The sequence below is a fragment of the Bidens hawaiensis genome, unplaced genomic scaffold (assembly GCF_021521415.1).
Source record: "Bidens hawaiensis isolate Kalapana, Puna unplaced genomic scaffold, B.hawaiensis_p1.1 tig00004003_1, whole genome shotgun sequence".
NCBI classification, from domain to species: domain Eukaryota; kingdom Viridiplantae; phylum Streptophyta; class Magnoliopsida; order Asterales; family Asteraceae; genus Bidens; species Bidens hawaiensis.
The window spans coordinates 1,105,055-1,127,993 of NW_027491234.1; the positions used below are offsets into that span (position 1 = coordinate 1,105,055).

The 22,939-nt window shown below is 37.2% G+C and overlaps 1 protein-coding gene across 1 annotated transcript; it reads right to left on the reverse strand.

The window, feature by feature from the left end:
* Positions 1-1,057: 1,057 nt before the first annotated feature.
* On the reverse strand, positions 1,058-1,762 carry LOC143624961 (uncharacterized). The gene has a single exon (XM_077095448.1). The coding sequence runs from the start codon at positions 1,718-1,720 to the stop codon at positions 1,058-1,060; it is 663 nt and encodes a 220-aa protein (XP_076951563.1). The 5' UTR covers positions 1,721-1,762.
* Positions 1,763-22,939: the final 21,177 nt, after the last annotated feature.

Genomic DNA, 22,939 nt, shown 5'->3' on the forward strand with positions numbered 1-22,939 from the left:
TTGGCGTTTCTTGCTATCCTTTCATTCCATTTGCATAGGATAAGATCATAAGCTGTTCTTTCACTTTTCCATGTTTGGTCCATTTTCTTCATCTTGTCATTCTTTTCAATTTCATGTTTTTCTTAACTTAAAACAATATTTCAGTTTTCATATAAACAAACATCTTAAAAATAAAACATTTAAAACCTTTTAATCATTTAACGAAAAAATAGTCTTTCCAAAAAATAAATATATTTTTACAAAAACAAGCTCATTCATTAATTATACATATCCTTTTATTAAAGAAATAATATTTATTATATTACTAAGACCATTAATAGACTAGCCAGCCAGTTAGGTATTAGGTGTTTTTAGCATGTAAAGGTTCAAAAGTAACAACTGTTTTTAACTTCTCTTAAAAAAGTAAGTCTCTTCTTTTTCCCATTTTCCAGTCAAGGTCAATATCTTTAAATGGCATCCCCATTCCTGTTGCGTGAACATTAATTTATAATAACATTTATAACAAAAATAAAAAAAACAAATAAAATTAAATAAATAAAAAGTACACATTACCTTACACGAAACGCATAACGGCGAAACTGACGGTAAACGGTGGAAGCTAACGGAACGTCACAGCACTTAACGGAAACGTAACGGAACGAGACACAACAAAGAATCTGATTCTGCGAAAACGGATGGAACAATCAAACAACAAAATTGAACAAACCACACCAAAATTGAATCAAATCAAAGTTATGTATGCATAACAATTTGTTTGTTTTAAGTTGATTATGAATGAATTAATTGATTTAGAGTTTAATATGATTCGAAGTGTTTGTGTTTTGATTAATCCAAAAGTCCTTCAGTTTTGCAACCACAATACTATTGTCTATGTACACAAAATAATTGAATAAGCTCCGTTTCGTTTCGATAAATGCATAAGCTTCATCTTGTGCCTGAAGGATTGATTGATTGATTTCATGTCGCCGAATTACATAAACCGGAATCCCAGCTCCGGCAATGGTAGCAGATCTGTAAAACAAAAGGTAAGTAATAACATTACCAAACCGGAGGATTTTTATAAGTCGTCAGCCTTGGACATAACGGACAGCCGGCTCGGCCGCGGCTCAAACGCCGATCTCCGCCGTTGTTGATGCGACGACGGGCGTATCAACGCCGCTAAAGCTCGTTTCACCAGATCACCTTCAACGGTTCCGATTCGCACGAGCGAGTTCGTCATCGCAGATCTACGAGCGTTCAGTCTGTTAGGCGAATACGTCACCGTTTGATTATTATTGTTGTTGTAATTCTTGTGGAGACTACACCGGAAGGATCCTGGATGCGTCGTAGGCGAACACATACACGTCTTCTTCGGCGGATTCTTCAACGGATTGGCAGCGTTCTGTTTCCGTACAACCTGATCTCGAGAACTCACCGAAACAGATCTGTTCGGAGAACCTGACCTGTTCGATAACGAAAACTTAACCGACGATGACGTCACCGGCGCAAGTCCGTGGAGGTTAACACGCGTCGGAGATGACGAGCGGCCGTACACGTGGCTTGCCGACGGAGATGAGTAAAAGCTTGAGCTCGTTGACGACGCGAACGGAGACGAATACGGCGACGACTCCTCCGCCGCGAACGCCGACGAGTAGTTTCCGAAGCGGCCGTACGGATAGCTTGAACGTTGAAAGGCTGACGTCAGCGCCGGTGAGTTTGATTTTCTGGAAGATGTCCCCATTGTTGGCGGTTATAGAGAGAGAAAGGTCCTGTTTGTTTTTGGTGTTTGTGTATGAGAGAGAAAGGAAGAGGTAAATTTACTGAAGGGCCCTTGGCTATTCAGTTGGGCAAACCTATCTCTGGTTGGATGGTTAATTTATAGGAGGAGGATTGTGATGGCATGGGATGTAATTAAGTGGAAGTTTGGAGGTTAAAGTGCGGAGAATGTGCTGGTTTTGGTTGGTTAGGTTAACCACAAGAGATGGGGACAGCTAACCATGGTTACGCTAGGGTTTTTTAATGTGTTAGATTGGAGGATGATCGAACGGTTGAGATTTGACAGACGGCAATGCCGCTAGGTTGGATCAAGTCTTGTGGGACGCGATGACAGTTTCGAAATAAATTTGAATTGAAAAGTTTGAAATACTCTTTACCACCGAATTTTCCTTTAAATGATTTTAAATAAAATAATAATAATAGTTGTTTTTATTTATTTATTTTCTAATAACTGTGACAAAAAATTCGTAATTGAACACCACCTAAAATTCATCTAAATACCAACAATGGGGTTTGAGCCTTCTCCTGTTACTCGAAGGGAATAAACTAATAAATGATTAGTGTTCAACGGTCAACTAACCGGTTAATTAGGTCGGGTCCTACCCGATTTTCAATCACAAAAACTTTAACCGATTTCGAGTATAATCGAAACGGTTAACTGATGAATAACTGAAAAAACACTTTTTATTTAAAAAAATAAATCCTAAAACCGGTTTCGGTTAACTGGGTATTAATCAGTTTCTAGGCCAAATTGTATAACATGTTATAAATCGTCAGGTGTAAACCAGTTTTATTGGATCGGGTTGGTAACCAGTTGTGTTTCAAATTACAAGCCGGTTAGCTTGTGCACCTCTATTTGTTACGGGGGAAACTTGGGGTGCCAAAGTTGGCATACGTTGCGGTGAACAGTGCCACACCCTACACATGAAAGGGTGCAAAAGGGCAAGGGTGAGTGTGTTAGTGAGCATGAGGGCATGTTTTGTGGGCAAGGGTGTGCCACACCTCCGTAACTAGTGTACTGTATATTGTTATTTTAATATCTGAAACTATCACCAATTTTGTTAACTTTTTTTAGTTGATCAAAATAAAAATAATTGTTGGTAAAAACTAAAAGATATATAATACATATATTTTGATGTGCATATTACTTTCTTTTATATTTATACAAATTTACACAGAAAATTAAATGTTATTAATATCAAGGTTTGAAAAGGCAATGAACGAAAGTCACATGTGGCTCGTATTAAAAAACATAAATAAATAAAATAATTTAAGGATTGAAAGTTACATGAACGAAAACCGTAATTAAGTCATTCGTGGTTTTTGTTTTGTGGATTTGTTTTTTAATACATTATTATACTTAATGATTCAGCACTTAATGATTTAGCATTTGTCAAACAGCCCCTTTATCAATTAAGTACATAAATTAATTTATGATATACTGAAAAAAAAAATTAAATTGGTATTCGAAAACCGAAATTTAGGAATATTAAGATGGTAATTTTAAAAGCAAACAACGTTGGCATGGCATGAGCCACTCCAATGACCACTGGACACATTCAATCCATATGAAATTGACCTGCTAATGCAATTGGAGGTTAATTTTTAGTAGTATGGGGTGTCCCATGTGTAAGAAGTGTTGAACACAATTAAGCAAGTGTATAACTGGATCCCGCAATGTAGGTCCTTGGCTTCAACTGTGACCCGTATGGTGCCGACATAAAGGAGGGAGGCTATAGACCACCCAGAGAAAGTATGGTTATCCGTTCTCATAAACAACCATGAGCAATTAGGTAAGTTAACACATGGAGCCACGTCAAACAGAAAGTCTACCTTTATTTGCTCCATGCTTTTACTTACTCGATTTCTGATGCTATTACTTCCTAGATGATGCATCCAAAAACAAAAAACAATATATTTATGAAAAAGGATGGTCACTATCATAATGAAAAAAAAAACAAACAAACAAGTAATTTAGCCACCTCGTGGTACAAGTTTTTCGATACATGAAGTCCATATCCCGATCTTTTTCTTTCATTGTAACATCTAGGAAAAACCCATACTTATTTTAGGCTAAAGTTGCCAACTTTGAAAGTTGAAGGATTAAAAACAATTACAAAGACAAGTAATGAGAAAAATAAGATAAGAAAAAGAAAACCATCTTATCTTAAGGAAATAAGAAAAATTTCCATCCCACATGGAAAGATGGAAGAAAATGGAAGCATTCCCCATGGGTATAAATAAGGGAATGGAATTTTCATCCCACATGAAGACAAACAAAGAAATAGAAGCTCTTTATAAGGAAGCAAGTTTCCTTAGAAATGTTTTAATGTGGCTTATCACTCTCCATAGTTCTAGCGGAAGGTGCGAAGCACCCGACGCACGGACTCGGACTCGGACTCCGGCGATGGGCGTAATGTGGCGTTTTGATGGCGCACTTGGCACTTCGCACGCACGCATTGCCGCGAGCCGCATAAGGGCCGCTTTGGTATTTTTGGATAGTATAAGGACTGAAAATGGAAATTTGAAACTTGCATTTTCGCGATACGCGAAGTTGCAAAGCAGGCATCTTCGCGATACGCAAAAGACAAAAGACTTGAACCGACCTCGAAGCATCTTCGCGAAACGCGAAGTTGCAGATCAAGTATCTTCGCGATACGCGAAGTTGCATCTCTGCATGCGTGACACGTGGCAACACGTGGCAACCCTACTGATGACTCAGCAAACCTAGAGCATTTTCGTGATACGCAAACCGACAGGCTTATCGCGAAGATGCAGAATTTCAACTATAAATAGAGGGATGTTCGGCACATCATAACTCACACCAACCATTTCACTTTTCACACGTTTACATCGTTTTGCGTGTCGATCTCGAGAAGCGTGCCAATCTCGTAATACGTGCCAAGCCCCGAAGCTCCTACGGTGTAAGCCCTGTCACACTATATAGAGTAGAAGTGTTGCCCGACCAATCATAGGCAACAAACTCCAAATACTACATATGGTAGGGGTTCTGCCTAAATATTATTTTATATTATATGGTTTAGACCATAGTCAGGGGTATAGCCCAAAACCTTGATCATGATTATGTTTATAATAGCTTTGGACATGCAAAAGGTTGTAGTTAAAATAATGTTTCTTCATGATTAAGAAACATAAGCTTATACATACAGGCAGATATAGTAGTTTTTTCATAACTAAGAAACGTAAGATTTTACATACTAGGGTTATAATCAATTCAATGTTTCTTCTTAACGAAGAAACCTATCAATAGATGTTTCTTCATGAAGAAGAAACTTAACTCATGATTTGTAAACAAATAAAAAGACTACATGTCTAAATATTTTATTCAAACAAATGATCAGTCAAGGTTTATAGCTATCAAAACCAGACTAAAGGTCTGTAGCTGGATCAAGAGACGATCCGGGTATTTATATAAACCTATTTTATTATAGATCAATCATCATTCATTCACAAGGGTTTTCAAACAAGATCACCATATCATTCAGAAAAATACAATCACAATCACAGGTGAATACGTTAAACTTTTTTCAGTCAAGGTAAACGGGTTGTTTATCTTAAACAGTCAGTCAAATATGAGATTACGTGATCTCTAAATTTTAAGGGATTACGTGATCCCTAAGTCACAAGGTAGAAAATAAAAGCAACTCAGACCGAGTACACATGTGTCTGGATCCAAACATAACTGTTAACTTATCAATCAAGGCTACGTGGCGGCAGGCTAACAGACATAACGAAAGTTCTCCAATGGGCAACAGTTCTTGGAGAACCATAATTGTCTGTGTATGGTAGTGGCACAAGTTCCCAGAAATAAGAGACGTTTCTGCTGAGTTTGTTCCAAAACTATCTTGTCAGTCAAATGTTTTCAAGGTCAACGATTCACCAGCATATCGCTGACGTATTTTTCCCCACATTACAGTAAAACAAGTATAGCACAGATAGCAAGGAATTAGAGTCATTCATGGAGATAGATGCTCGCAGATGGAGATTGCTCAGATTTTAAATAAATAAAATATTGTAAACAAGAATAAACAAGGTTTGTAAACCCAAAATATTTGGATAGTTATTATCCAAGAGATTTTAAAATAAATTAATATTTTATTATAATCAAAGACTTCCGCTAATAACCCGCAACTCTGATATATTTTCAAAACAGGTATCAACAACGGGTGTCATGCCTAGGCCCTAAGTCGAGATGTGACATTCATGGTAATAGAAAATAGAAACATCCAACACTCCATTGAAATTTGAGAATATCAAGATGGTAATTTTAAAAAGGAAAAATGTTATAAAATAATAATCAAGCTAGAAGTTTGTTCCAATTAAGTATCGGGTAGACATGAATACTTATATGAAATGTAAAAAGAACAAAAAAACAACATATAAGGCCAAATGGTACTCCTCATTTCCTATCATTCGTCACGTTTGCGTTACCGCAGTGCCAAATCAGCTTTTCCTTCGTTCTATCTCACCCTTCACCCCCTGTTATAGTTCATTCCTTTCATTCTCTATCATTCTTCACCATTCAATTTTATTTAATATAAAAAAGAAATAAAAAGTAAAGAAATTTCTTTTTTCTTTCTTTTTTTTGATGGTGGATAGGGCCACCACCCTTCAAATGACGGGAATGGACACCCTCATTTGGCTAGGTCACTAGTAAGATGATTAGGGGCGAGGTGATGTTCAAATGGTGTCACGCGTGATGTAGCATGCCACGTAAAACCTGTGAGTGACCCAACCAAACCCACACCCTTTAGCCTAAGGTGAGCCAGATAGCACGAGATTTCACCCAGTGAATTGGTTACGGAAGCGTGTATTCTATCGTGGTGGATACAGCTACTATAACTCATATGAGTGACAATATTTATAATTGATTCACGTCTCATCATATTCTATTAAGGATATAAAAATATCCAAAACATATGTCTCATGATTTACAATGCCTAAAGCATATAGAAAAGAACACGCCAAACATATATATTTGGACAAACTATTCCATCCAAAAAAATGTACTCATTAAGCACTCCAATGATGATGTGGTCACTTTGATGTTTAAAAAGGATTCTTTCTTTTAAATTGCGAAGGATGCGGAATAATGTTGGCCCATAACACCATATTTAATTGTAATTTCGTCATTGATGTTTTTCTTGAGCCTAAATTAGAGGGTATTTAAAGATTATAAAAGCTTATTGGATTACATCGAAACAGAAGGCAAGCGGGCAACAAGCTGCACCGCTACCGCTTTTTGAATCGTAAAACACAATCCTAAATTACACATATATTGATAACCACAAAACTATTAACACCCTTTAAAAAGACAAAAGTCATATTCAAGTGTTCAATACTATTGAGGCAAAGTCCCTGGATATTTTGAAGGTAAAGAAAATGAGTTTATTTTACCGATTTGTCCTATACAAGTCTAGCATAATATATGCATGGGTATGTTTGGTAAAACTAGCTGGGCTGTTAGTGGAAAGCTGGTGGCTTTAGCTGTCAGCTATTGCTTATAAATATATTTGAGTGGGTAGCAGAGTAGCTATAACTTTTAATAAAACTAGTCGGGTGCCTATGCGGCATAGTGGGGTGAGCGCGCAACCTGACATCAACCACATAATCAGTGTCGGTGCATGATTCACCTGATGTAAGGCCCCGAACCCGGTAGCCCTACTTTAACGTCGGATTTACTCATAAACACAGTTCTTACAAATCAGAGTTCATTAAAACTTTCGCGGAATATCAAAACTTTCATGAAACGTTACAGCAATCCAAAACTTGCCTTAATTAAACATTCTTGTCTTTCAAAATAAACGTCATTTACATTAAAACATCTTGAGTCTTCAGATGCCAGTCTCCTATTCGCCCACCATGTGCCTGCTCAAGCTAGCTGTCTCATTCTACTCACCTGCGTGCATACTAAAAGTCAGCTACGCTGAATGAGTTTTAGTTAATCAGACGCCATACAATACATATACATACATACATATCCGAAGACACATATCCATACTTAACTAGTTACCCTTCTGTTCTACATACATACTTACTACCATACATACATACATATCTACAATCACTAACCTCAGTCTACCGAGAGTACGTTCATAGTCCGCCGTCTATACCTGTACTCAAGGTCGTGAACACGTAAAAGGTCCGCAGTCCTTACCTATGTTCACCATTCATGGTACGTGCAGGGTCCGCGGTCCTTCTCTATACCATCCCACTTCCACAACACGTACAAGGTCCACAGTCCTTCCCTATGTTGCAACCTAATTCATAGCACGTACGAGGTCCGCAGTCCTCCCCTATGCTACCACAGCACGTATAAGGTCCACAGTCCTTCCCTATGCTGATGCCTATCTATTATACGTATAAGGTCCGCAGTCCTTAACTACGTTGTCGTCTATTATCTGTAACACGTATAAGGCCCACCGTCCCTATCTACGTTTACATCTATCATCTACATTACGGATAAGGCCCGCAGTCCTTAACTACGCCATCACCAGCCGAGTCTATGTCCGACAGAAGCTAGAGGGATTTGTCATCCTAACTTACTATGTCGAACGTAGAACTCACATACCATTCGTGTACCTGTATACAGATACTTCACATATACAATAATTACATTATAGCATAAGAACACTCTAGGCGTTCTTTACATCCTTCATTTAACAACCATACCCCTTGTCGTTACGTGCAATATCCAAAGATCGTTCACGCCCCGACAAGTATTCATTTGTAATATTCATACATCTTCGATATATAATATTCGTACCTTTATTTTTAACCTGACAGTACGCGCAATATCCGAAGATCGTTCGCGTACCGACAAGCAATCATTCATATCCATCACATATATCACATATGGCATACACTTATCACTTAGGATAAATGTATTAGCAACACATCGAGTATGCACATAGCCCCGAAAACATAACACATAAATGGGGCTAGAAACTCACCTGAACACGGTTACGTTCACCGTTAATCGTAATCCCTTTCTTCAGTTGTGCACGGCTGACTGTATAACAAGTATACATATCAATTAACTATCACTACTCATATCATCTTTCTAGTATTAATTACTACCCACAACGAACGGGGGTCCGGGGGCAGCGCCCCTGGCAGCGAGGTCTAGGGGCGGCAGACCCTAGCAGGGTCCAAGTGGCAGAGCCCCTGGCTGGGGTCGAGCTGCCAGGTCAGCTTGGAAAAATTTTATTTACATTAACTGTCTTAACACATTTTTCATTAGGTTTTTAATTTATTTTCTAATCGAACTTGACTTTAGGCGAAGTTAAACCTTAGGCGAACTTAGCTTTAGGCGAAGTTGTCATCAGGCGAACTTAGCTTTAGGCGAAGTTAACCTTAGGCGAACTTAGCTTTAGGCGAAGTTGTCATCAGGCGAACTTAGCTTTAGGCGAAGTTGTCATCAGGCGAACTTAGCTTTAGGCGAAGTTGTCATCAGGTGAACTTAGCTTTGCAGGCGAAGTTCATCAGGCGAACTTAGCTTGCAGGCGAAGTTGTCGGCTGCAGCTACTGTCCGTTCTTAAATCCTTCGTTTCTTAACCAAATAACTCGATTTAGGTATCCACGGAATCGTCTGACCAGCGCCTACAAACCCCAACCATCAAATCGACCTAACATCGATGTTTAAAGGGTGCGATTTAGGCATATAGGTTACGGGTTCTTTTATCAATCGATTAACCCATCAAATCATAACCATTTTCAGTAAGTTTAGCTTTGTTGGATTCGTTTTTACCATACAAACACAGATCTATCATTTCTATACTAATCCAAACCTAAAGGAACAAGTTCTCGATATAAACGTACCGTAAATGAGTCGAACTACGAACACAAGCTGGTCTTGCTGCTTTGGTTCGTCACGACGATCTAGCATCAACAAGCTCGGGTCCTCGCCTTTGGATCTTGGTTCGGGTCGTGTGTGTTTTGGGTGTGTGTAGAGATTAGGATGAGTAAATGGATGGAATGGAAAGGATTGGGGTTTAAGGGGTATTTATACTCTCTTAAGCCCATGGGCCGAAGGCCCGTATTTCCTTTTGGTCCCTATCTAATCCCATCTAATTATCCTACTAAGTCTTCATATTTTGCTATTATTATTATCGTTCCACTAACTCGTTTATTTCACCCGACAAAATAATATATTAAATATTACTTAGAAATTTCGGGATGTTACACCTGATAGTAGTGCACACTTAACTCGAATGTTGACGTGTAATTCGTGCAAATGTAATATGCGTGTAACCGGTGACGAAAATCAAGAAGCAAAGCTTAAATATACAGTAATTTCAAATAGATAATTTTTTAAACCAACATGTTTTGATCTGAATGCTGTTCCGACCTGGTACCGTTCTAATCTAAAACCTGACCTGACCCTTTCGACTCCAAACCGTACCGACACGAACCAAACTAAATTAACCCTTTTTGTATCGACTCGTTCTGACCCTAACTTGGTATTACACATGACCCGAGCTCGCCTGACTCGACTTGTTGCCGATCCTAACCGGTAATCACGTGCTATGTTAATTTTTTTAAAGTTAAAGAAGTATAGCAATACCATACTCAAATTAAAAAGAATAAAATGCACATTTTTTGATGTGATTTTTTTAAAAAAATATTAGCATGTTAAAAAGTTATGACCTCTTAAAAAGTCATGGCGTGGTTGGTTTTGAATAAGGATAGATGTGTAATTATTATATAAATAACAAAAGCTGATTAAAGCTCAAGTACCAAACTTGTAAAATTTTAAATATTAAAAGCTTGTAGTTTTTTTAAGGTACTAGTAAGAGCTTCTAACTTTTAGTTCTTTTATCTAAAACTTAAACTCATTCAACCAAACAAATCTTTTTATTCTTAAAGCTATTAGCTGTTAAAAACTTTATACCAAGCATACCCATGATCTCCAATTCTCCATGTTCTTCGCTCTCAAGCAAAATAATGAGAGATGCAATTGCAAGTGGCAGTAGTACTATATTATCTTATTGTTCCATAAAGCAAATAATCCAAGACACTTAATCAATAATGTAGATACTATAGTAAAATATGAAGCAAGTTGAGAATGTGTTTGCTAAGAAACTTGATAATTGATATAACACAATAATGAATCTTATGGTAGTTTTTAAATAGAGTCGTCTCTAAGATTTTAAAGGCCATGTGTAACTATTAGAAATTGGCTCTACTTTCAATTGAAACTTAACTATAAATAAAACTTGAGTTGTTTTAACAATACTCATTTATTTGGGCTTGTATAGTATAGTATATGTAAAGCGTATCTTTAAAAAAAAGCATTTATAGCCGCCCATGTTTTTAAAAAAAGAAGAATAAACCCTAACATTCCTACATAAAGGTTTTATATGAAAAACGCACGTAAGGAAATATATAGCAAAGGCAGTAAAATAAGACGTATTCAGCTACCGTTTTTTACACTCATGATTTGCAAAGAATGGTGATACTATTTTAACATATACTTGTTTAAAACAAGAATATGATACATTTGTTCACCTAAGGTATTTCCTACCCCAAACAATTAAGAAATTGTTTAAAACAAAATGGTTTGTATTAACTCTAGGATTCATAAGGTGTTCCGTTCACTTTTATGGATTTGGCTCATTGAGATTTTCAGCCTTTAATAAGCTTAACATTCACTTCTATGGATTTGTCCCATTCAGTTTTTCTTTAAAAGCTTTAATAAGGTAACATCTCAAGTGTATTGAAAGAAAATTAGGTACTCTTTCATGTTATTAAGAATATTTTTTTAAAGTGTATTCTTCTTTATTAATTCTAACTATCATCTCCTGGTTGTTACTGGTCTTGACTAATGGATTGGCTGCTGACGGTCCAATCTTTTAACGTATTTGTTCTCAATGGTCCGCTACAAAAGAATCCTAACGCCATTACTTGCAGGTCGCTAGGGCTGTCACTTTTACCCGAAACCCAACCCGAAAAAACCCGTACCGGATGTCACAGCCCAGCTGCCGCCACATCATAATATTGTCCGCTTTGGCTGGGACGCACCACCATCGCCTCACGGATTTGCTTTTGGTTGCCCCGGTAGAGACTTCCCAAGAGGTCACTCATCATGATACTACTTCCACCAGAGCACGCTTAACTGTTGTAAGGATCCGAGCCCGGGAACCCTACTTAGCGTTGGATTTACTCATAAACTCAGTTTGTTACAATGGAAGTCTATACAAATCGCAGCGGAAATTTAAACCTTTTATATAACAACCTTATTCTCTAACTATTCTTCAATATGGATAGCCCCGTACGCGCCTCAAGCTTGCCACGTCATCACAATAATACCTGCATGCATATTAAAAGTCAGCTACACGCTGAGTGAGTTCTAACGTTTCTTTCTAAATTTCGAATTATAATTAAATCGCATTCTTTATTCATACGCAAGGTAACACTCGTCTATAACTAGTCTTGTACGTGCTTGCTCGCAAATGAGCCTTCTACTCTTACTCATAATCGAACCATAGAAAGTTAGAGGAATTTGCCATCTTAACTTGCTGCGCATGCATGAAGCCCGAAGGCTCTACGCACGAACATGCAACCATTCATTCACATCGATATACATATTATTATTCTATGCATGTATGTGATAGGACTTGTCTCCTACATTCTTTCTGTTCTATCCACTGACTTTTACCTGTACAAATAGTATCTATAGCTAGACCATACATTAACACGACGTATATCTATGTATTTAAAATTATCATGCCATGCAATCGTACTACATATACACATAATTAATAGCTACTGTACTTAGTATCCATAATCGGACCACCTATTCATTGTATCCATAACTGGACCAGCCATTCATTGTATCCATAACTGGACCACCTATTCGTTGTATCCATAACTGGACCAGCCATTCATTGTATCCATAACTGGACCACCTATTCATTGTATCCATAACTGGACCACCTATTTGTTGTATCCATAACTGGACTACCCATTCATTGTTTCCATAACTGGACCACCTCACCCTAGTATCCATAGCTGGGCCATGTTATACTTATTATTCTAATCAATCAATTCATTGTATCTATAATTAGACCACATTGCTATCACAACACGTGCCCGAACACAGTATAGGCTTTTAGTCCTTTATTGTGTTTGTGCATGCGCTTTTCCCTCCATACACTCTACACAAGTATTAGTAGGGCTTGCTCCCTAACTCTTTCTATTCTATAAACTACCATTCAAACATTTAAATACATATTAACGAATTAATACGTAATCACGTCCTTATAAGATATATATACAATTAATTACAATTACATATATCTATTCTTTCACATACGAGTATGCATACAGCCCCGAAAACGTTTAAAAGAATAAGGGGGCTAGAACTCACCTGCAGTCGATTCCTCTCTGAATTAATAGTAATTTCCTTCTTCAACTGAGCTCGACTAACTGTTAATAATGTACACGTATTAATCTCTATATTTGTTTATTATTTATTTTCTTGAGTTAACGGGGTTAACCGTTAAATTACACGAACCGAACATATAACTTCCTTAAACCGGTCGTATTAGCTTATCATACTTAACTTTATTTTATTAGTGATCCGACTTCATTAATTAGCATTCATAAGGATCTTTATTATTATCATGAACATATATATATATATATATATATTCATTTCATTTTTATGGTTTACGTTCTCAACGCGCCTACGAGTTAACGTTTCTTTAGGCAAGTCCGGGTTCGTGTGTTTTGCTCATTTTCATCTCAGATTCATTCACTTGGGGCGGGTTACGGGTTGTTAGACGATCCGGGTCACAGGTTTCGTTTAAGTCTTGCATCCACATTACTCCCTTACTTTAATAGTATTATTATTATTATTACATTTTACATTATTATTTATTATTAAATATTTACTAGTCTTACAATTATTAATATTAATATTAATATTAATAATAATAATATTATTATTATTATTATTATTATTATTATTATTATTATTATTATTATTATCCACTACCCCACCTTCATCAAACCTAACTTCTAACCCCTCTCCCCAACCGTCTCTCTCTCTTCCCTTTCTTCCTTTCTTTGTTTGATGAAGACCACCACCGCCACTGATATTTCCGGCCACCCCGGCCGGTCCTTAAACGACAACGGCAGTCCACTACCATCACCCCGTCGCCGCACTTCCTTCCGTCTCCTCACCCACAGCGCCGCCGCCACCCCCATTCCCTTTCTTTCCGGCGACACCACCATAGCACGGGAGTTTCACACAGGTTATTTCGCATAGGGTACTTCGCATAAGAATTTCGCATTGGGTGCTTCGCATAAGAATTTCGCATCGGGTTTCGCACACCGTGCGAAATTCTGGTTTCGCTTCGGGTTTCGCACACCGTGTGAAATTCTTGTTTCGCTTCGGTTTCGCATAACGGTTCTTCAGATCTGGGTTTGTTTCGGGTTTTTATATGGAGAACAGGGAGCGAGATGGGTCTTCAAGGTCCTGTTGGTGCAGGTTTGGGTCCACCTCGGTTCCCGTGTACTTTCCGTTCACCGGTGACCCACTCTTGCCGGAACCTAGATCCCGTTTTAAGTCGGGTTTTTACCTTAGTTGTTGTTTATGCTAAACATGAATCCCCTTGTTCATATTTGTATGTTTATGTGTGTATATGAGTAACTTTTATTCAGTCGTTTAACTCAAGTTCATATTTTTTTCTCAGATTTGGTTCGCTTAGGGTTTACTCGTGTCAGCTCGTTTGTTACGACTTTCCAATTTCGTTTATCGTAACAAGAAAATGAGTATAAAATGTTTACCTTTTTTGGTGTGATTAAATGAAATCTTGGATGGATGTGATTGGATTAGGAATGTTTGGTACAGGAGATTTATGTTGTGTGTAGGTGTGTCAATGATTGGAATGATGATGGTGGAACGATAAGGATTTAGGGTTTAGGGGTTTAAATAGGCAAAGCCCTAAGGCTTTTAGGCCCAAAAATGTTTAAGTCTATTAACCACAATAATTTTATCCTATCTTATTATTTAATTCATTTAGTTGACACATCTCGACACGATAACTAAAATAAATTCGGAATATTTATTTGTTTATTTAACGAAACTTGGATGTTATAACTGTGAAGTTCTCCTCTCATCCACTACCGTTGAGCGCCAAAAACGCGTTATGATGGGGAATGTATCCACCTCCTTATAAAGAAGGCTTAGTTCTCCTCGCCAACCGAAGTGAGATGTCACAATCCACCCCCCTTAGGGGTCCAGCGTCTTCGCGGGACCTGGCACCACCGGTCCGGCCATGGATCTGATACCATCTATAACAGCCTAGCTGCCGCCGCATCATAATATTGTCTGCTTTGGCCGGGTCTTACCACCATCGCCTCACGGTTTGCTTTTGGTTGGCCCGATGGAGACTTCGCAGGAGGTCAGCCATCCTGATACTACTTCCACCAGAGCACGCTTAACTGTGTAGTTTTCCTCTCATCCACTACCATTAAGCGCCCAAAACGCGTTATGATGGGGAAGTCATCCACCTCTTTATAAAGAAGGCTTAGTTCTCCTCCCCAATCGATGTGGGATGTCACACCCGAACCCGAACTAACCCAACCCAAAAAACCTGAACCCGAGAAAAGACTAACTCGAACCCGAACCGAAGTAATTCTGGTGGTTCTTAGGTTTGATTTATAAGTTTCGGGTCAACCCGAAAAACCCGAATAAACTTTTAGTTTTGAAATTAAATATATTTTTAGGTATAATAAGCTTACTCTTGGTTACTAAAGTTAACAAACTCTGAGCCTAATCGACTGTTGTCATTACAACTATTATGGATCGATTGTTTATTGTTAATTTATGTTTTTTGTTTATTACTAATAGCAACCGTAATCGAACAACCAAATCGCGTCTGATTGAAGACGACTATGGTTCGAGTTAGTTACTTAGTTTTACTCTTCTTTAAATTGTTTTATAACTTTATAAAGTTATGGTGGTTTATTATTTGGTTATTTGCGTTACGAGCAAAGAAGAATATGTTGTTTTAATTTTAGCATTGAAGTTGTTTAAATTTTTTTTGTTTTTTGTTTCATTTTCAAGGATACTCGAAACCCGATTAACCCAACCCGAAAAAACCCGAACCCGAAAAACCCGTGAGAGATTTGGGTTGGGTTTCGGGCTAAGATTTAATAATTTGAAACCAGAAAAACCCGAAACCCGGAAAACGAACCCGAAGAACACCCCAACAGGTCGCTGAAAAAAAGTGGTTGGAAAAGTCACATGTTTTGCTTAAAAACTCCAACCTGAACACCATCTGAACATCGTCGCGGCTACCACCACCAACTGACTCACCGCAAACCAACCACCACCACTTATGAACCATCAACCGACGATGGTTCTAGGGTTCCGGCAACCTCAATAATTGGGGCTTTCACTAAAAAAAGTTTCATAAAGGTCTGATCCAAGGTTACAAAGATGTTTGGGACAAAAATGTTGAGTTTTCTGGGAAAAATGTGAGTTTTCCGTCCAAAAATGTTTTTTCGGCGACCTGCAACTAACGGCATTAGAATGCGTTAGTCGCGGACCGTTGGGAACAAATATGATAAAAGGTGTGATCGTTATCAGCCAATTCGTTAGTTGTGACCGATAGCGACCAAAAACTGATAGTTGGAATAAATAAAAACTAATACACCTTCGTTTAAAGGTGGCATAATTATATGAAAGGATAAAGAAAAAAAAAGGAGACCATAAGTAATTATATTAAGGCTATGTGTTTTGAAGGGTCTTACGGGCGTCACCTCAACACTCCTAATAACACTCCGTGATGTATATCCCACCAGCCTACGAGTTAGGAAGGTCGTAAAAATACATTAGTTTGGGTGATAGAATATCACTCATATACTTTTTAGATATGGTTGGATTTCATTAATATTATGTAGTGATTACTAATGAGGAAATTGTAGCTTTAAAAAGAAAACTTTCTATTTTAAAACGAATTCATGCAATAATTTGTAATTTTTTAACAGGAAGGATAACATTAAGGAGTTGGAGGTAGCTTTGACATATTATCCGGTGGCTTGTGGCTATGAAGATGGTTGGACCATTTCCAAAGCAACCTCACTAAACAAATGGATATAATTACATGGCTTGTCCAATTGTTTTGGCCTCCATATTTAGGGTTCTTCGTTTAAACAAACATGACAATGAAAAATTCTATGATTCCCAATAAGGAAATAATGTTGGATGCAGGGCGGGCCCTTGGGGGTGGCATGGTGGTTGATGGCCACAGGCCTAACATCCTGCTAAGCCTGAATTTTTTTTTTCTTTTAAGAAATTATATGTATTTTCATTAAAAAACAATATGTATTTAATATTTAAACACAATTACATAACCATTAGCTTGGTCTAGTGACTTAACAAGGTGAATACATCTTAACTCAAGCATAAGTCAGTGATCTGCATTGATCATAACAATGGTGAATACATCTTAACTCTTTACAAGCGTGAATACGCTCAAACTTTTATAACTCTTTACGAGTCTTACAAATTGTTTACATTGGATTACGTATCTCTCAAACTTTATAACCAAAGGTAATTGCTGGCCCTCAGGCTATCATATACGTTTGTCTGGATCCTTTCCTATGTGGGTAGACGGTGGGCACACCGCAACACGCCTGATTATGTGTCCGCCACGTTGGGCCGGACCTAAGTAATGTTCGAGTGTGGATAATCTTGTGTATATGGATAGTTGCTAAATCCTCGAACGCTGCAGTGTTTGCTGAGTGGTTTCGAGTTGAGCTGAAGTTGATACTAGTAATTCAGATTTTCAGAACTTGGTTATTTCCTAAGCCACGATGATCTAGGTCATAAGATACTCGAGGGGATAATTAAGTATCAAAATATTTTGTGTCAGCATGTTCACCAGCATACTGACGTATTTCTCCCAACATTTCAGGAAAACAAGTATAGTACAGATAGCAAGGATTTGAGTCACTCATGGAGATAGAGGTTCGCTATATGGAGATGACACAGTCTTAATTATTAAAATAATATGAATAGGTTTATCAAAACTTTATAAATCAAACATTTGGATATTCATTATCCAAAAAGTTTTCGAAATAAATTAATATTTTTGTTTGCAAATTTAATATCCGAGAAGTTTTCAAAAAATAAATAATTATAAATAAAGTCTTCCGGTAAAACAATCCACAACTCTGATATATTTACAAAATGGGTACCAACTATTAGTCACACACTTAGGCCCTAAGTCGGGTGTGACATTTGATGCATGTTAGATTTATGAATTTGAGTACGTTGATAACCACACTGGACAACGATCAACCAGTTTGACTTGGTGTGGTAGGTTAATGGCTATCAATGCCTTTCATTTAGAAGCATTTATGAAAACAAATTTCCAATTTTAGGTACCATTTGCAAAAAAATCCCAGAACTAGGTATTATAAACTTGTCATGACGAGTAGTTTGTAGAACCAATTAAAAATTTTCACGTGTCCTTAAACTAACCGTAACGAGCACGTTCACTAATCATTTACTCGTCATGACTAAATAAGTTTCATGCCTCGTAATTAACGCCCACGAGTAATTCATAAATCCTTTAGTCACGATAGTTTACCAGGTTTACATTCCCTATACGAGTAGTTTATTAGTAGTTAACTCGTCGCGACTGGTTTAACCTTATAATCTACTCGTCGCGACTAAAGGACTTATGAATAACTTGTGGGCATTGATTACGAGGCATGAAACTTATTTATTCGTGACGAGTAAATGATTAGTAAACGTGCTCGTTACGGTTAGTTTAAGGACACGTGACAAGTTCTAATTGGTTCTACAAACTACTCGTCATGACTAGTTTATAATATATATTTCGGGAATTTCTTGCAAATGGTACCTAAAACTTGAAATTTGTTTTTATAAATGCTTATTTTGAGAATTTTCCCTTTTATTTATCATGCGGGTTAGGTTTGGTTATCCAATCCAAGCTAATTAAAAGTCAAAACTGTCAAAAATAGTTAAAAATGTTTCATATGTATGCACATAATGATATAAGTAAATGTGACATCCCACATCGGTTGGGGAGGAGAACTAAGCCTTCTTTATAAGGAGGTGGATACCTTCCCCACCATAACGTGTTTTGGGCGCTTAATAGTAGTGAATGAGAGGAGAACTCCATAGTTAAGCGTGCTCAGGTGGAAGTAGCATCAGGATGGGTGACCTCCTAGGAAGTCTTCACCTGGGCAACCAAAAGCAAATCCGTGAGGCAATGGTGGTACGTCCCGGCCAAAGCGGACAATATTATGGTGCGGCGGTAGCTGGGCTGTTACAGATGGTATCAGAGCCAGTGCTGTACCGGTGGTGCCAGGTCTCGCGAGGACGCTGGACCCCTAAGGGGGGTGGATTGTGACATCCCACATCTGTTGGGCAGTAGAACTAAGCCTTCTTAATTAGGAGGTGGATACCTTCCCCATCATAACGAATTTTGGGCTCTTAATGGTAGTGGATGAGAGGAGAACTCCACAGTTAAGTGTGCTCAGATGGAAGTAGTATCAGGATGGGTGACCTCCTGGGAAGTCTTTACCTGGGCAACCAAAAGCAAATCCGTGAGTTGATGGTGGTACGTCGCGGCCAAAGGGAATAACATTATGGTGCAGCGGTAGCTGAGCTGTTACAGTAAATGTGATACTTTAATTATGCTCATTTTTAACTTTTAAAAAATTGTCAAAATGGTTACAAGTGTGTTCATCTTTGACTTTTAAAAGTCACTGTCAAAATGCTCTAAATAGGGTCTTGACTGTCACAAATCTGTTGCAGGTCTTAACTGTTAAAGTTCTGTGATGGACTTACGGGTCTTAATCGTCCCAAATATATGATACACAAATCTATTAGGGGCATTTTGGTAAAATGTTGTCATAGTTTGCATAACAAAAGAAGTTTGATTACCATTTTCAAAATTGTCATAGTTTGCATTTTGGTCAAAATGCATTACAAATAAAGTGTCATACATATAAAGTAAATAACCAAAAATTGACGTGATGTGCTTGAAATAGTTTAATATCTATTAATTAAATTAACTAAAAATAAACACTAAGTAATACTTTAGACTCTATAAAACTCGACTAAACTACTAACCGGCAAGTGAACCGATCGACTCTAGTAAAGCTAAGTAAGTCCGGATATAGAACCCACGAGACTCTCTAAATTACGTTTATTAGCTAATTAGACTCGACTATACACACGACTTATTAATTTATATTTGTTTGGGGGGTTTTTATTTAAAATACTAATTTAATACTATAATTAAAAACTAATTAAGAAAACAAGTAATTTAAACGAAAGCACAAGTTTGTTAATTAAAATAAGATGATGATGAGAAAACTACCTAGGCTAGAATATCTTAAATTTCAGTTATGAATTTACCCGGGAAAATATTTAGTTATGAACTGGGATCGTAAAATAGACACTTAAGAGAAAACCCGAACATGACCCCTGACTCTTCTCAAGAGACACCTATGGATTTCTAACAAGTTTTAATGCACACCAGTATTAAAAATCAAGTTCCCTTACGGTCACCTAATTATTTATGATTTAGTTCCTTTATACGAAATCCTACCTTACAGAGCGGAAATCAAAGGCAATTTACTATATTTAATTGATTTAATAAACAATAATAAATTATCAACCATAGACGGACTCTTTACGAAGAACTAAATCTAGCAAGATTAAATAGTAAAGAATTATCAATAACCTAGCACTTTACAGATTTTAGGTTAGTAGCACACCTAAGTTTATTTGGCAATATTATTCCTATGATCTTATCATGAAATCAACCATAAAATAATCAAGAACACAAAGTAATTGACCTAATAGCAATCTATCATAATGACAAACAATAATCAAGGAAAGCTATGGAATACAACTCATCAAACAATCCTAAGTATCCGTATGTATCAATTAATTATAAATAAATCTTTTACTAAACCATAGAAACCATAACGTAAATAATCCCGAGTCAAATCAAAACATCAAAGTAGGTTCATAATAAGCCTAAGTAGTTCATGCAATTTAGCCTAACATCTTAAGTTTAAACAAAACAAACAAAGAAGAATTCATGGCGGTAAATAAACGAAAACGAAAGAAACAAAAGATAAAACCCGTGTTCTTTGTCTTCAACCAATATGCGCAACATCGAACGGTTCTTCAACTCAAAAGCTGGTCTCGGAAGCCTCGGAACTCACCAAAATCGGCTGGAATTTCAGGGTATGCTTAAGGGTGAGTTTAGGGGTCTTTAAATGAAGGGTGAGTTTAGGGGTCTTTAAATAGGAAACATGATGGTTAAAATACAAAATTTGGTTGGAATATTCTGGAACACATCCCACGGCGCCGCGTGGCGGGCTTGGCCTCCCCGGTCGCGCGGCACTCCGGCAGTTTGGGGGGGGGGGGGGGGGGGCGGGCTAGCCGGTCCGGTTCTCTTCCTGGTCTGGTTCGGTTCTCCAGTTCGGCTTGTGTTTGCTCATTTTTCGCCCTCTTTTCACCATAACTAAAACCCGAAACCTAAAATATAAAACCATGTTAGTAGTATACAAATCTTGCGAGAAACCGAACAAAACTAATAAAATAATTAATAAAATGTACACGGGGTTAATGTATATTAAACGCTATATCAATACGGTACCTGGTTCGGTTCAGATATGGTTTTACAACTGAGGTTTGATTTAGTTTGTGGCTTTTAAAAAGTCAAATCGTCATATGTTCATTTAAAGAAGTCAAATGCCAATTTTAAAAGGACAGATGAATAAACCAATATTGACCACTTTGTGAAATTACCAATAGTGTCCCCTGAAGTCACTTTGTTTTTTATCCATGGACTAACCGTACATAGACAAAATGATCATGCTGCTACATTGAAATTGAGCAATAAAACTTCCTTTACAAAGTGTACACTATGGCCTTTGTTATCTTTTGTTATTAGTGTGTTCACAAATGGAATAGTATGGTAAAATTGTTTTTAACAAACATACTCTCTTTTGTTTCGTTCACCGTAATAATGTTCAAAGAATATAAGCAAGGTTGAGCATTTTTTAAAAATAACATAATTACCCTCGGCAACAACCTCATTTTCTATCAAAATGTGAACAATATGTTACAATGAAACAAAAATTATCATTGTTTGGAAGGTCTTTGTTTAAAGCTCAGCTCATCACATTGATTAAACCTAATTTATATAATAGATCCTTTTCTCAATCATATATGTTATTATTTACAAATTTATTTATTGTATTTCACATTTTTCCTAGATTTTTTAAATTTGTTTGTAATTTTTTATTATTTGTATGATTCCGTATATTACACGGGTTCAAAAGCTAGTATATAATAAAGTGAAATTTGTTAAATTGGAAACGTACACTTGACAGCCTATGTGTAAGTCTTCTTTTAATAGTATGGTTAGATTAGATTAATTTGTTCTATACAAGGTTAGCTAGTTTTGATGCTTTGCGTATCCATAGTTTTGACTAAGGAACTTGATATATAACACAATAATACATCTTATGATAAATCTTAAAGAAAGAAAGAATTACTAATATTTCCTGCATGAAAGTAATTCTATGCGAGCAGCGCAACTATGGGAATGCAAAGCAAAGGCGATAAAACAATACGTATTCTGCCGGTTTTCTTTTCATTCATGACTTGCAAAGAGTTTCATTCGTGACTTGCAAAGAGCGGTGATATCATTTTAGCATATTTGTTTAAAACAAGAAGATGCCATATTTGTTGACCTAAGGCATTTTCTAAGACTGTGAGGTATGGATCAGGGTACATCACTAGTGATGTTGACGTGGCATCATCATCCCCCCCCCACTCCACCAAGCGAATCCGCACTAGTGATGTGAGGCGGAGTGACCACCCTCACGTCGGTCATTGCCCAATCACCTTTTTTTCTTTCCTCTTATATTTTTTTTCATTATATTTGGTTTGTAAATAATATAATAAATGAAATACTGGAGAATGATGTATAATATGAATTGAGTGATGAGGTTGGATGATGAAGAAAAAGCTGGCGTACCAAACAATGAAAAACGAAGGAAATGAACTATAACGCATGGCGTATAAAATTGTTTCACAAATCAAGTTGTATTAACTATCGGAGATAAAGTGATAGGCATAGGATCC

Excerpts from the sequence above, each read along its gene's own strand:
- LOC143624961 (XM_077095448.1), bottom strand. The coding sequence starts at position 1,720 with ATGGGGACATCTTCCAGAAAATCAAACTCACCGGCGCTGACGTCAGCC.